General features: G+C 37.8%; 1 protein-coding gene across 1 annotated transcript in view; it reads left to right on the plus strand.

Annotated features, from left to right (window-relative positions):
• The window catches only part of vps8 (VPS8 subunit of CORVET complex), a 60873-nt gene that overhangs the window by 16156 nt on the left and 31324 nt on the right, over positions 1–13393 (plus strand). The window contains exons 11-20 of the mRNA XM_041789478.1: positions 15–74; positions 5123–5230; positions 5451–5531; positions 5864–6034; positions 8450–8524; positions 8893–8928; positions 9361–9451; positions 9658–9704; positions 9802–9891; positions 13130–13176. Of these exons, the coding sequence (XP_041645412.1) occupies positions 15–74; positions 5123–5230; positions 5451–5531; positions 5864–6034; positions 8450–8524; positions 8893–8928; positions 9361–9451; positions 9658–9704; positions 9802–9891; positions 13130–13176 (806 nt within the window). The remainder of the gene's footprint in view (positions 1–14; positions 75–5122; positions 5231–5450; positions 5532–5863; positions 6035–8449; positions 8525–8892; positions 8929–9360; positions 9452–9657; positions 9705–9801; positions 9892–13129; positions 13177–13393) is intronic.

A 13393-nucleotide genomic window follows, 5' to 3' on the forward strand; every position in this document is an offset into this window, starting at 1 on the left:
TTTTCCCCCACCAGATTTTGGTTATCGGCCTCAAGCCTTCACTTAAAGTCTGGATGACTTTCCCATACAGCAAGGTGAGTGTTTCTGTTTGCTTCTTAGGACCTAAGGACCAGGTGGCACAAGGATTGTTGCATGCTGAAGTTTGGGAACTTCACCATGCATTGGCTCAATTTGAGATCTAAATAGCCTTGGGCTCACCCAATCTCTCGTACAGTCATAACATGAGGGCTGCATGCATGCATGCGGCTCATTTGTCCTCCTATGTGTCTCTCTGCCGCTGTGCCAGAAAAATAAAGTTACGGAAACTTTGATTTAACTTGAAAAAAAAATTTCTAATGCTATATTGAGATAGTTTTGCATATTGATCCGTAAAAACGTACAGTTTTTTCATTCTCTTTTAACTTTTTGAAACTTCAGACTTTATCAACTGAAATGTGCATCATGTCATAATTCCACGGCACAGCACATATTGCCGATTTCCTGTCTTGGAAACACACATGAAACGGGAGTTTTGTGCACATCACGTGAGTTTTTGATATCTGCAGTCTGGTTTAGCACAGCAAGAGGGACTGAGGAATTGTGAAAAGATGATCAACTTTGAGAAGTTTCATATTAAACCGGAGTACCATCGGATTAAACTGGTGTCAGCTTAGAATAGTGATGATGACATTAACAGCATGAAAAACTAAGACAAGTTAATGCTTAACAGCATCAGTCAGGTGAAGAAAGAGAAAGCAGGCCAAAGGAACAATAGTCTAGAGCAGGGGTTCTCAACGCGGGGGTCAGGACCCCATTGGGGGTCGCGAGTCACTGAGAGGGGGTCTCCAGGTGCCTGAACAGAACTAAGAACATTTTTGAATTACTCTATCAATTATCAATTTCCCCACCAATTTTTCCAATTTTAACATATTTTTGCAACTTAAAACCAATTTTTGTCAATTTCAAACCCTTTCCACCAGTTTTCTCTGTCTGTTTTTGCCACTTTTAAACCAAATCTTGCAACTCTCTGCCTATTGTTGGCTCTGTGGACACATTATTGCCACTATTAATCCCTTTTACCACTTTTTAAGCCACATTTCACAGCTTGAAAAGGCCATTTTTGCCAATTCCTGACTACTTCTGCCTCTGCTAACCCTTTTTTGCCAGTTTATGTCAATTTTCATCCCATCTTCCCAAATTTCCACCTATTTTTGCCACTTTAACACCATTTCAGCAACTTTTAAATCCCCTTTTACCACTTAATATGCCCATTTTATCCACTTAAACCCATGTTTGCCATTTTTTGGTTATTTTTTGCCACTTTTATCTAATTTTTGGCTTTTCTAACCAATTTCTGCTACTTTTAAAATCTAATTTCACTATCTTTCCCACCTTTTTTGCCACTATTAACCCGTTTTAGCTACTTTCAATGTTTTTTAATTCTGTTTTAACAAAAGGATTTACATTTTTAAGAGGGCTACTTACTACATAAATGAATTAAAATTTGTTTCTTTGATAAGAGTGGTTGTTATTCAGGTTAATTATAAAATACCATAGCTTAACTTTACAAGGGACCTGGATTTTGCTGTCCCCCAGTTTGGCTTTTTAGCCCTTTTAGATTTCTTGGATTTCTGCATAAATTGGTCATCAAATGTGCTCTGATCTTCATCTAATTCACAACAATAGACAAACACAGTCTGCTTAAACTAATCTGCACAAAAAATGATATGTTTTCATGTTTTTGTTGAACAAAACATGTAAACATTCACAGTGCAGGGTGAAAAAAGCATGTGAACCCCTAGGCTAATGACTGGTTGACCCTCCTTTGGCAGCAATAACCTCAACCAAACGTTTCCTGTAGTTGCAGATCAGACCTGCACAACGGTCAGGAGGAATTTTGGACCATTCCTCTTTACAAAACTGTTTCAGTTCAGCAATATTCTTGGGATGTCTGGTGTGCATTGCTCTCTTGAGGTCATGCTACAGCATCTCAATCTTTTGAGGTCAGGACTCTGACTGGGCCACTCCAGAAGGCGTATTTTCTTCTGTTGAGGCCATTCTGTTGTTGATTTACTTCTATGCTTTGGGTGGTTGTCCTGTTGCATCACCCATCCTCTGTTGAGCTTCAGTTGGCAGACAGATGGTCTTAAGTTTTCCTGCAAAATGTCTTGATAAACTTGGGAATTCATTTTTCCGTCAATGACAGCAATCCATCCAGGCCATGAGGCAGCAAAGCAGCCCCAAACCATGATGGCCCCTCCACCATATTTCATAGTTGGGATGAGGTTTTGATGTTGGTGTGCTGTGCCTTTTTTCCTCCACACATAGTGTTGTATGTTCCTTCCAAACAACTCAATTTTGGTTTCATCTGTCCACAGAATATTTTGCCAGTAGTGCTGTGGAACATCCAGGTGCTCTTTTGTAAACTTCAAACGTGCAGAAATGTTTTTTTTGGACAGCAGTGGCTTCCTCCGTGGTGTCTTCCCATGAACTCCATTCTTGTTTAATGTTTTACTTATTGTAGATTTGTCAACACAAGTGTTAGCATGTGCCAGAGACTTCTGTAAGTCTTTAGCTGACACTCTAGGATTCTTCTTCACCTCACTGAGCATTCTGTGCTGTGTTCTTGCAGCCATCTTTACAGGACGACCACACCTAGGGGGAGTAGCAACAGTGCTGAACCTTCTCCATTTGTAGACTGTCTTACCGTGGACACATGAACATGAAGACTTTTAGAGATACTTTTGTAACCCTTTCCAGCTTCATGCAAGTCAAGAATTCTTGATCATAGGTCTTCTGAGACCCTTTTTGTGGCAGGCATGGTTAACATCAGGCAATGCTTCTTGAGAACAGCAAACTTAAAGCTGGTGTGTGTTTTTTATAGGGCAGGGCAGCTTTAACCAACACATCCCATCTCATCACATTGATTGGACTCCAGGTTTGCTGACTCCTGGCTCCAATTAGCTCTTGGAGAAGTCATTAGCCTAGGAGTTCACATACTTTTTCCACCCTGCACTGTGAATGTTTACATGTTTTGTTCAATAAAAACATGAAAACATATCATTTTTTGCACGGTATTAGTTTAGGCAGACTGTGTTTGTCTATTGTTGTGAATTAGATGAAGATCGGAGCACATTTGATGACCAATTTATGCAGAAATCCAAGAAATCCCAAAGGGTTCACACACTTGTTCTAGCGACTGTATACTGTGTTAGCCTCAGGCAAACAAGACTGTCTTAAAACTGATTAGGACACTTCGCAAACAAGCCCTGTGACGTACTCGATAAATTTAAAATGCTCAGCTCTGATAACTTAATCCTTATTCAGATTTTTGTTTAGTGAATGAAATAATCCATAATGCTGCTCCTCCACCACTGAAGAGCTTTGTTAAACTTCATTCTGAGCACATTAGCAGATCTTCAAGGTCTACCTCCAGTGGGGACTGTAGAATCCCCGAGCGTGGCTCTGCCTTTGACCAGTCTGTTTTTTCTTCTAAAGCTATCAAAGCATGGTATAATCTTCCAGCCACTCTGAAAATTTGCATAGACTTCCACATTTTCTCCAGAAGTGAAAAAGTGGATTTGAAGGATTTTAATCAGTCTTGTCCGCAATATCTTACATGTAAATCACTGTTTTATAACGATGAAAATAAGAAATCAGATTTACATATGTGTGTTTTGCTCTCCCTTTACTATGAAAGAAGTATTGTGGCTGCATGAGTGCAGGTGTGTGCATGCACATGTGTGTTAAACACGTGTGTAATAAAATATAATTATTATAATATAAATATAATAATAAAATATGAAAACAAAAACCTATATAATTGAGGAAATTTACAGACCTCAGACTGATGGGCCAGTTATAACAGAAATATGAGATCATCTTGCGGGCCGGATTTAACTGTTCCACAGGCCGGATTTGTCCCCCAGGCCTTGAGTTTGACACCTGTGTTTTAGACTCACAATTTAAATTTTGATTCATATTTTGACTTTTAATTTCACCATTACAAATTTTATTTTATATTTTGACCTTTTAAACTCATAATTTTGACTTTCTTTCTAATATATTTGCCTTTACATTATTTTTCAATTTTTATTTCATGTTTTGACCTTTTTGAACTAATAAATTCACTTTTCTCAGATTGTGAGCCCTTAAACTGATCTTTTAACTTTTTAAATATCACAATCATTTATCATTAGTGCTATATTTTTTTTTCATATTTTATTACTGGTGAAACAAGGTTGATAGTTTCTGGTTAAAAAGGTGAGCCTGTTAGGCCCTCATGTTAGTCCTGAATCCAGAATCTGGCCCCTGCTGTGATTGAGTTTGACATCCCTGGTCTAAAAGGTCAAACTACGGGATTATGAAGTCAACGTTTTGAGTTGAAAATATGAGGTAAAATACAAAATAATTGGTTAAAAATGTCAAAATATCACTTAAGAATTAGAATGATGAATCTTAAAGCTCAAAATATTATATAAGAATTCAAAATTATGAACTGAAATGCTCAAAGTATGAAATTAAAGTATACTGTATACTGTAGACTGTATAACAGCAATATGAGATCATCTTGCAGGCCGGATTTAACTGTTCCACAGGCCAAATTTGGCACCCGGGCCTTGTGTTTGACACCTGTGATCTAAACTAAACTCGGGACCACTGGACATTATCAAACTTGCTCTACTGACCATCTAATGTTACCAATCCCGAGGATTTGCCCTGAATTGGATACATCTGTGTTCAGCATTTTTTCTGTCTCCGTTATATCTCGACACCATTGAAAATGAGGGAAACCTCAATGATTTTCAAGAATTAAATAAAGGTTAAATAAATAGAACCAGTAAGTGATAATAACTCTGGAAAGGGGAGTACTGTTTTGGCTGTTTTCAAATTCAAAAGAACCTAAATGTTTTGACTTTGCTCCAAATGTAACTACCTTGTCAGTTATATGTACACACTTTGATAGCCTGTTTGTTCCCCTTAGTGCTCCGGTTGCTCTTAAACACTAGGATGTGAGATACACAGCCAAATGCGTGTCAGAAAGAAGTAGTATTTTCAGCATTCTTTTGAAATATTTACAGGTATTTGTAAGATCAGTTTGATGTTGATTACTGATGTAACACAGTGACTTCTCTTTTACCAGTCTGATCCATCCAGTGTTCCTCAGCTGGCCTGGCAGTTTGTTTCTGCTCAGAAGACCGTCAACCCCATACTGGCTTTCTGCAAAGGAGACACTGTCCACTTTCTCCAGGTATATGCACGACCCCATTTTTACCCTTAAATAGCTGGCTTGTTCTTAAGCTAGTGCTGATTTTGTGAATAGAGGTTTAACTGTATGTGAACTCAGATACCTCAGAATTGAATTTATTTGCCATATATCCAAACTGCCACAGTGCTGAGCCCAGATGTCTGCTGTGTGTAATGTGATTTTCCCTCCACCACTGATTTTATTTTTATTCTTTTAAATAAAGGTTAAGAAGGAAGAGACGGGCACCATCCATGTCATCAAACAGAGACAGCTCCACCTCACCTGTGACATCATCAGCTTGAGTGTAAGTACCTGACAACGGCGATGGCAGTGCATGTTGTATATAACTTTATTCCTTATTTTAGGTGCAAAGGAGATGCCCACCACAGAAACCGTGGAGACGGCACTCATATAGGGGTGTATGGATGCAGGAGATCAATCCCAGCTGTGTTATCTAGGATTGTTAGTCTGACTTTGAGAAGTTATATTTAGTTTAACTTCAGTCAGTCGAACTTGTCACATGCATTTTTTTAAAAATCATTGGACTAAGAAAATCTAGCTACGTATGTGTGATTGAAGACTGACTTTCTGTTGTGCACAGTGTTTATTTGTTGTCCTGGTTTTGTGTTTTTGCAGTGGATCAACAATCGCACACTGGTCCTGGTGGACAGCCAAGAGAAGCTGCAGGTTGTTGACCGGCCCAGTCAGGAAGTTTTGGAGACTCTGGATATAGAGCAGGTGCAGCTGGTCTACAACAGCCGGCATTTTAAGTCCCTGGCCACTGGAGGGAACGTCTCCCAGGCTTTGGTGAGGAATCAGCTGATGGGTGACATTACCTGAGTTCAGATTTCACAGACCTAGTTGAAGACGAATGATCCACAGTAAAGAACTCTTTTTAATTTTCAACTGGGAGGTTAAAAATCATTAATCATCAAAGCATTTAGAGTAATGTGAGCACTGAACAGTTGTTGGTGCTGCTGATAGTAGTTTGCAATATTCACTCTTTTGCACTGATATTTATGCACTAATTGCCATTGGGAGTGCAATAAAAAGTGTCAAGTTGATTTTCCCGCTCTGATCACATTTACTCACAAACACATGGAGAGAACATCTAAGGACATTTGATGAGTTGACCACAGGAGTCAGCAATTAAATTGTTAATCTGCCAACAACCTTTAATTCCCTTAACCTCAGCTGCCTTTAAACTGAGTTTTCTTTTTGCATTAATAAAATTCCCTCAAGAAGAAATGCTTTGAGAATAGAAACAGTCACCTAAAGCCCATAATTATTGCAAAACCTTAAAATAAAACCTCTGACTCTGTGAGTCCTGAACTTCGAGCAGGCTGATGCTCTGGTGTCATGGATCTAGAGGTAAATTGGCAAATCATGTACATAAAATATGCCCGATCTGTTTAAAGGCTTACAAAAGCAGAGGGTTTCCCAAAACACCCTGAAAACCAGGACCACTAGTGGGGGACAAAATCACACCAAAATATGCAGCAATGGAATTTAAACTCAGAAGATGCTAGAAGCTACCTCAGAGCTGCCAGTTTGAATATGAAAATGTATTCTTGTCAGTCATGCAGCCTGAAGCATAGCATACTGCCAGTTATAAAAGCAAAACAAATCTTCAAGTATTTCTTTGGCAAGTCTACAATCAAACTCTGTCTGAAGTCCCAACCAGAGAACTGCAGACTGCATGTATTCCCTCTGTGAAAAAGTTCACCTACAGGCTACAAGCAATGCTGCTGACATCTAGGGCTGGGCAGTTAATTGCAAATTAGATTAAATCACAATATGACCTGCTGCAATTTTCAAATCAAAGAAGTTGCAATATTTCTTTGAGTTGAAATGTGTCAGAATACCAGTTTAATAAATCAAATTTTTGCAGTGGTAGAGATTTTATGAACATTATGCAAACAATCAAGTGTCAATTTTTTTATAATGTTTACAAAAATCCTCTTTTTGTGTTTTATGTATGTTTTTCTTAATCAAAACGAATGACATAAAAATGATAATTCCCTTAAACAAAGCAAATGACATCACATTTGCAATAAGAGCAAAAATAGTTAGCTCATTCTATCTAAAACTGATGAAGCCTAGCATTACTTTATGAAAGTCATACCCCAGCTGTGATCAGCTGGTAGCCAGCCTCACCTCCCCCACCCCAGCCTCCTTCTGTATAGCTTAAAGCTTGTTGCACCCTCATATTCCGATTCATGCTACTATGGATGGATTGCTTCAGAAATAATTTCATTGTTTTTAATACAAATGGTCTTATATATAGTATTATTCATTGCTTGAATTTGTCAAAAAATACACAAGATTAACCCAAGAATGATCACATATTAAATCGCAATTGCAATATTTGGGAAAAAAATCACAATTAGATTATTTTTGCAAATCGTTCTGCCCTACTGACGTCACAGATATGCCAATGTGACACTCAAGGCAGATGCTCTCATATATTTGATTCAAGTGTAGACCCACTATCAGCAGAACCTGTTCTTTGCTCTTTGCTGCTACATACAAGTGCAACTCAAGAACATCATGAAAAGTGATTTCTCCAGTGACTTTATTGAAGAAGTGAAACTCCCATATATTCTAGACCAGCGGTTTTTAAATGTTTTTAGCTCGAGACACACCTGAGGCCAAGCCAAAATCTCTGTGTGCTGAACCGCAGCCAAATAATATTCAAAGATTTTTAAGGGTAGTGGATTTTTTATTTTTTTGTGAGCTGTGAGTTGTAATCATCCAGATTTAAACAAAACAAGTTTTGAAATGTTTCACTTTGTATAAGATGAATCTAGAATATATGGAAATTTGACAGTGTGAAGTAACTCAATGGAAAACTTTGATATCAAATTTTTTGAGATGCACCTATAGACTGACTGATATTCATAATACTACAGTCAGGGTTCAGAGAAGAAGACATGCAAACAGACTGGCATTTTAAGACTGTTTTCAAGGCTCAGGATGGTTTTGAATTTATATGTCTGCAAATTTCAAAGATGTTGTCAACTGCACTGAAAATGTAGAATGTTAATTTTGTTAACAGTAGGTTGATTCTGTACAGTGAAAATAGTTTTGGTGAGAAAAAAACGGTTTAATCATTAGCCGTCATTTGAAGGATGACACTTTCAGTCCACTAGGTATGAAGTATAAGAATGTTTTTATGACTTTATGACTTCTGTACTTCTAACAGTCCACTTTTTGTTCCAGGCTTTAGTTGGAGAAAAGGCCTGCTACCAGTCTGTCTCAAGCTACGGAGGGCAGATATTCTATTTGGGCACCAAGGTAAATTGTTCTAGATGTTAATTGGTTCAATTTATGTACACACTGTAAATATAGACTGCCATTCTCATGTTTTAGTGTCTTAAAATTAAAGGTTTTGAACACTTTACCTCTGGGAATACTTCATTGTGACTTTTGGTAACCAGTAAAGACCCACTCTAGTGTGCTCAGGGTTTTATAGCTGTACCTAAATCAACCATTCCTTTGTGCAAACAGGACAAATCATCATTCTCCTGAATTTCTCTGTTCCCTGTTTAAAGTACAAAATTCTGCATTCTTTCTTTAAAAAAAAAAAAAAACACTAGAAATAGAGATTAGCAGTGTTTTGGAACCAAAAATGTTTTGTATTTAACACTGTCTTTGTGTTCCAGTCAGCTCACATTATGGCTCTGAGGAACTGGAGAGAGGTATGTGCATTAGAATACAGTTTGTCTGTAAAAATTACTTACAGTAAAAAGCTTTAAGTAAGAAACTGTGTTAAATTGTGGTTACAGGGAATTCTGATCTCATTGAAGTGCCCTAATCCACAGTAGACTAAATACTATATTACAGAGTAGGGATGTATAGCTGCCAGTTAATCGAGGATAATGAAGGCAAACTTCTTGTTTGCTGCTTGAGATTTCCCTCCTTTTTTTCTTAAATATATGAGGTATACCAAGAACTCAATATGTTCTGAGCTCAAAAATTTAAGCATTCTGAGTATTTGATGTTGGTGTGCTCTTGTTATATTGGCACACATACAGGCTTATGCCAATAAACAGAATAGTACCAGTACCAGTAATACCAGTAGACAAACCAGGTTACAATCTTTCTTTGTTCCCATGTGTGTTTCTTTCCAGCGCATCGACTGTCTGTTAAAGCAGGAGCATTTCATAGAGGCTCTCTCTCTGGCCTGGTCCTTTCACGAGGGAACGGCTAAGGCTGTCGTTGGTGAGTACGATAAACATTAGATGTCTGTTCGTCTCTGTCGCAGTCTTACAGCAGGAGTTTTCCAGCAAGTGTTAGCTTCCACTTCTGACTGATACAGCTGTTGGTACTAAAACTTTGTTTTTATTGTTAGAATAATCTTTAAGTACTAAAGAAAAAGTAAACCCTGAAGCAAAGCCTGAAATGTCATGTTTGTGTTTTTACTCAAGGCCTCTTTGGAGATCCAGTGAAAAGGAAGGCAGTGGTCGCTGATAAGGTAAGAGTAAATTAAAGTCTTCCTTCTGCATTACATCCACTTACCTTTCACAGGATTTCAAATATCTTTTTTTAATATGCTGCTTTCTTGTCTGCAGATGATCGAGGTCTTTTTCCACTTTGCTGAATTTGCTTTAAAAAAATGTCCAGAACAAGGAAAGATCCAAGTAATGGAGGAACATTTCCAGGTAAGCAAACACAACCTAAAGAGCACTAGACAGCTCAGTCTGCCCGAGAGCGAGAATAGTGGTAGAAAACTAAAGGGATATTTCAGTGGGTTTTTTTTTTAATTTTTTTAAGATTTATTTTTGGGCATTTTTCTGCCTTTATTGGACAGAGGAGGACAGTGGATAGAGTCATAAATGGGGAAGAGAGTGGGGAGAGACATGTGCCAAAGGGCCACAGGCCAGAACCCGGGCCGCCCGTGTATATGGGTCACACCTTAAACCACTACGCCATCTACACGCCCTGTTTCAATGTTTTTGAAGTGAAATTGTGTAAGATACTTTGTAATACTAATTATATTAGCAACAAGAGATTTTAATATATACAGAAAAGTTAGTGAACACAGTCTTCAGTCTATCCAAGTGAGAAAATCTAAGGAATGTAACAGAATTTCAAAGAATGGATGCATTGGAAATCTTTTTGAAAACAAAAGTTTCATTCATTCAGCAACTCTGCAGTGTTTTTCAAATGGACCATGGCGATGCTAGAGAGGTCTAAAACACTTGGAGGGAAAATGGAGAAAAGTGGAACAATGGTAAATATGACTGAATTAAACTTTGTGTGAATAAAACCCCATATATATATATATCCTTTTGATTTAATTTATCAATAAGTATTTAAATCATTTTTACCTTTTTTCTGTGCTAATATTGTGGTTTAAAGAAGAGAACATTCCATGTAATGTAGGAACAATGAGGGAACAAGAAAACAATTATATTTTCTATTGATGTGGATTATTGTCATGACAGAAACCATGAGACTGATTAGAAAATCACTTAATAAAATAACAAAAATATTGTTACTCATTAATCAAAATCAGGAAAGTTGTAGTTGGAAATAGGTTGATTTTTTTCTATTCTTTACTGTAATATGAAATAATGGTTTCTGCAACAAGAGGATCATGATAATGGGAGTCCTTTACTCTCAAGTTTGAGAGACACTGATCCAGAAGCTGACAAAGTCCTGAAAATATCTGTTGTTTTATTTTTATTTATTTATTATTTATTGAGTTTATTTGATAGGGACAATGCAAATTACATAGTAAAACCTCAGCCTGTTACAAACTAGCTAAAAGTAACTGATGTTTCACATATAGAGAGTATAGCTTTTGCTAGTTTCCATCTCCTGTCCCTAGTTAGGCTTTTAGAAAATTAAAATAAAAGAAGGTAAAAGTAAAGATATCATATTTACTTAGAAATTGCGTAAAGACAGTTACAATTGATTAAAAAAGCAAAATTAAAAGACAAAATAGTAAAATTTTACATCATAGTTACATAAAATTACAGCAAAACATGAAGTTGTTAAAAGTGCTCACATCTCTGATTTTGCTTGAGCCACTCTTTAACATTTTTGTTAACAGTCTTTGTGTCTTGAGTTAATTTCATATCAGCTGGTAGTGCATTCCACAGTTGAGAGCCTCATATAGAAAAGCTGACAGCCCCAGGGAGGTCTTACAGTGGGCAGTTTGACAGTTACCACTGGCTGAGCCCCTGGTGGTTCTATCACCAGTTTGCCTTTTAAAAAGTTTGCATAACATTTCTGGTGCTGAATTTTGTAAACATTTAAAAACCAGTTTCAAACAGGAGAATTTTATAAAATTGTCAAAGCTGAGTAAATTATACTGCTTCAGTAGGTGACAATGGTACCACCACCTGAGTTTTTTATCCATTATTTGTAATGTTTGGTTATACGAGGATGAAACAGGCTTAATCACGGTCAAGGATAACCTTGCCAAGCAGATGGGTATGCTGTTTCCTTGTTTCTCACTGGTGAATCCATCTTGCAAAGCTCCCATCTGAACCAAAAAGAAATGATCCGCCACACACTGAGATAGACTTTACTTTTTATTGAGAGCGAACAACGCGTTTCGCCTGTAGCCCCCATCTGAACCGTTTGGGCCCGGTTAGAAAGTGACAGGACCAATCAGCAACAAGGGGCAGTTCTTTCAGGCACAGCAGAGTCGTGACGTAAACAAGCAGCAGCAAGAGCTGGTGCAGTTATGGAGGATGACATTAGCGTGGATGCTGCTAAAGCGCCAGTTTTATCAGAACCTGACAACATTTCTTTGTTAAAAGAAGAACAGAGAACAGCAGTGAGTTGTATACTTGGGTGTCTTTTTTTTCAGACAATTTATTGTAGGAGATGTTATTTTACCCGTTGGGTAAAATAACATCTCCTACAATAAACTGTCTGAAAAAAAGAAACCCAAGTATTTTATTCAGTATAAGGAGACAAAATGAACTTGCTGGATTTAGCAGTGAGTTGTTTTCTTTTCAAAAACAACAGAAGTCGAGTATTTACATATCTATAGTTGCCATGTTTCGCGTTATTCCTCAGTAGCTGCGCACGCGCAGCTCGATAGCGGCTACGTCACATGTTTTGTTGCTCTGATTGGCCCGTAGAGATGTGACAGGCAGAATGTTCATCCAATTTGACACTTTGAGTTTTTTTTAAGAGCCTCTGCCTTTCCTCAAACGTTTCCTATTGAAGCTTTCCCAGATGGATGTGTGAAACAAACCCATCTGTCGTATCAGGTTAGGTCAAGGAGGCTTGGCTCCACACTGTGACACAATGAGACGTGTGAAAAAAATCATTGCATGCATAAACAGCTGTGCTGCTTTTATTGGTATATGGTGCCTTATTAATTTGAAGCAGTTGAGATTTCTTTCCTTCTTTCTGCTTAAAAGTTAAAATATACAGAAAAATAACATCAAGGGATTGTGCCAGTCTTTGAGGTGTGCTTATCAAGACTGAAGAGAGGGAGGAAGTCCCTCCTCTAGAGGCAGAGTCTGTCTGCCAGTCAAGATTGACGTGATGTCATATTGGTTCTGCTGGAACATGCAGGGAGCGTGTCCCATAGTGAGATACCTCACTCATATTTCAGAGAATCAGGGTTCATTCCTTGAACTAAAGTTCTTTGGGCTGATGAGACAAAAATGGAGCTTTTGTGCCATCAGACAAGATGCTGTTTTTGGAGGACACCAAGCACTGCAGATCAGCACCACGGTGAAACAGGGGTTGGCAGCACCATGCTCACTCTTTATCAAAGTAAATATTTGTCACTGACAGTCTGATGGATTTTTAGTCTGTGTAACAGTTTTGATTTTGATGTTTGTTATTCTTCCTTTATTGGTCAGCATGATTTATTGAAGAACAGTAGAAGTCACCGTGTCCATCTCTGTCTCTTTATGGTTTTCGTAGGATGTGGTCCCAGTCCTGGTGGATTACTGCCTTCTGCTCAAGAGAGCGTGAGTATAAAGGCATTTATGGTACCTAAATGAAAACACACCACTGAGTAGAGGTATCAAAAGACAGATAATAGAAGACTAGAGGGGAAACAACAGATGCACACTGTCCAGTTTTTGGAGCAAACAGTAGGTTAAACAACAGGCTAACTGTAACGTTCAGATGAAGCGAAATATGAGCAAAACTGATTAGCTATGTCTCTTTAGCTGCTTAAATTGA

The sequence above is a fragment of the Cheilinus undulatus genome, linkage group 6 (assembly GCF_018320785.1).
Source record: "Cheilinus undulatus linkage group 6, ASM1832078v1, whole genome shotgun sequence".
Taxonomy (NCBI): Eukaryota; Metazoa; Chordata; class Actinopteri; order Labriformes; family Labridae; genus Cheilinus; species Cheilinus undulatus.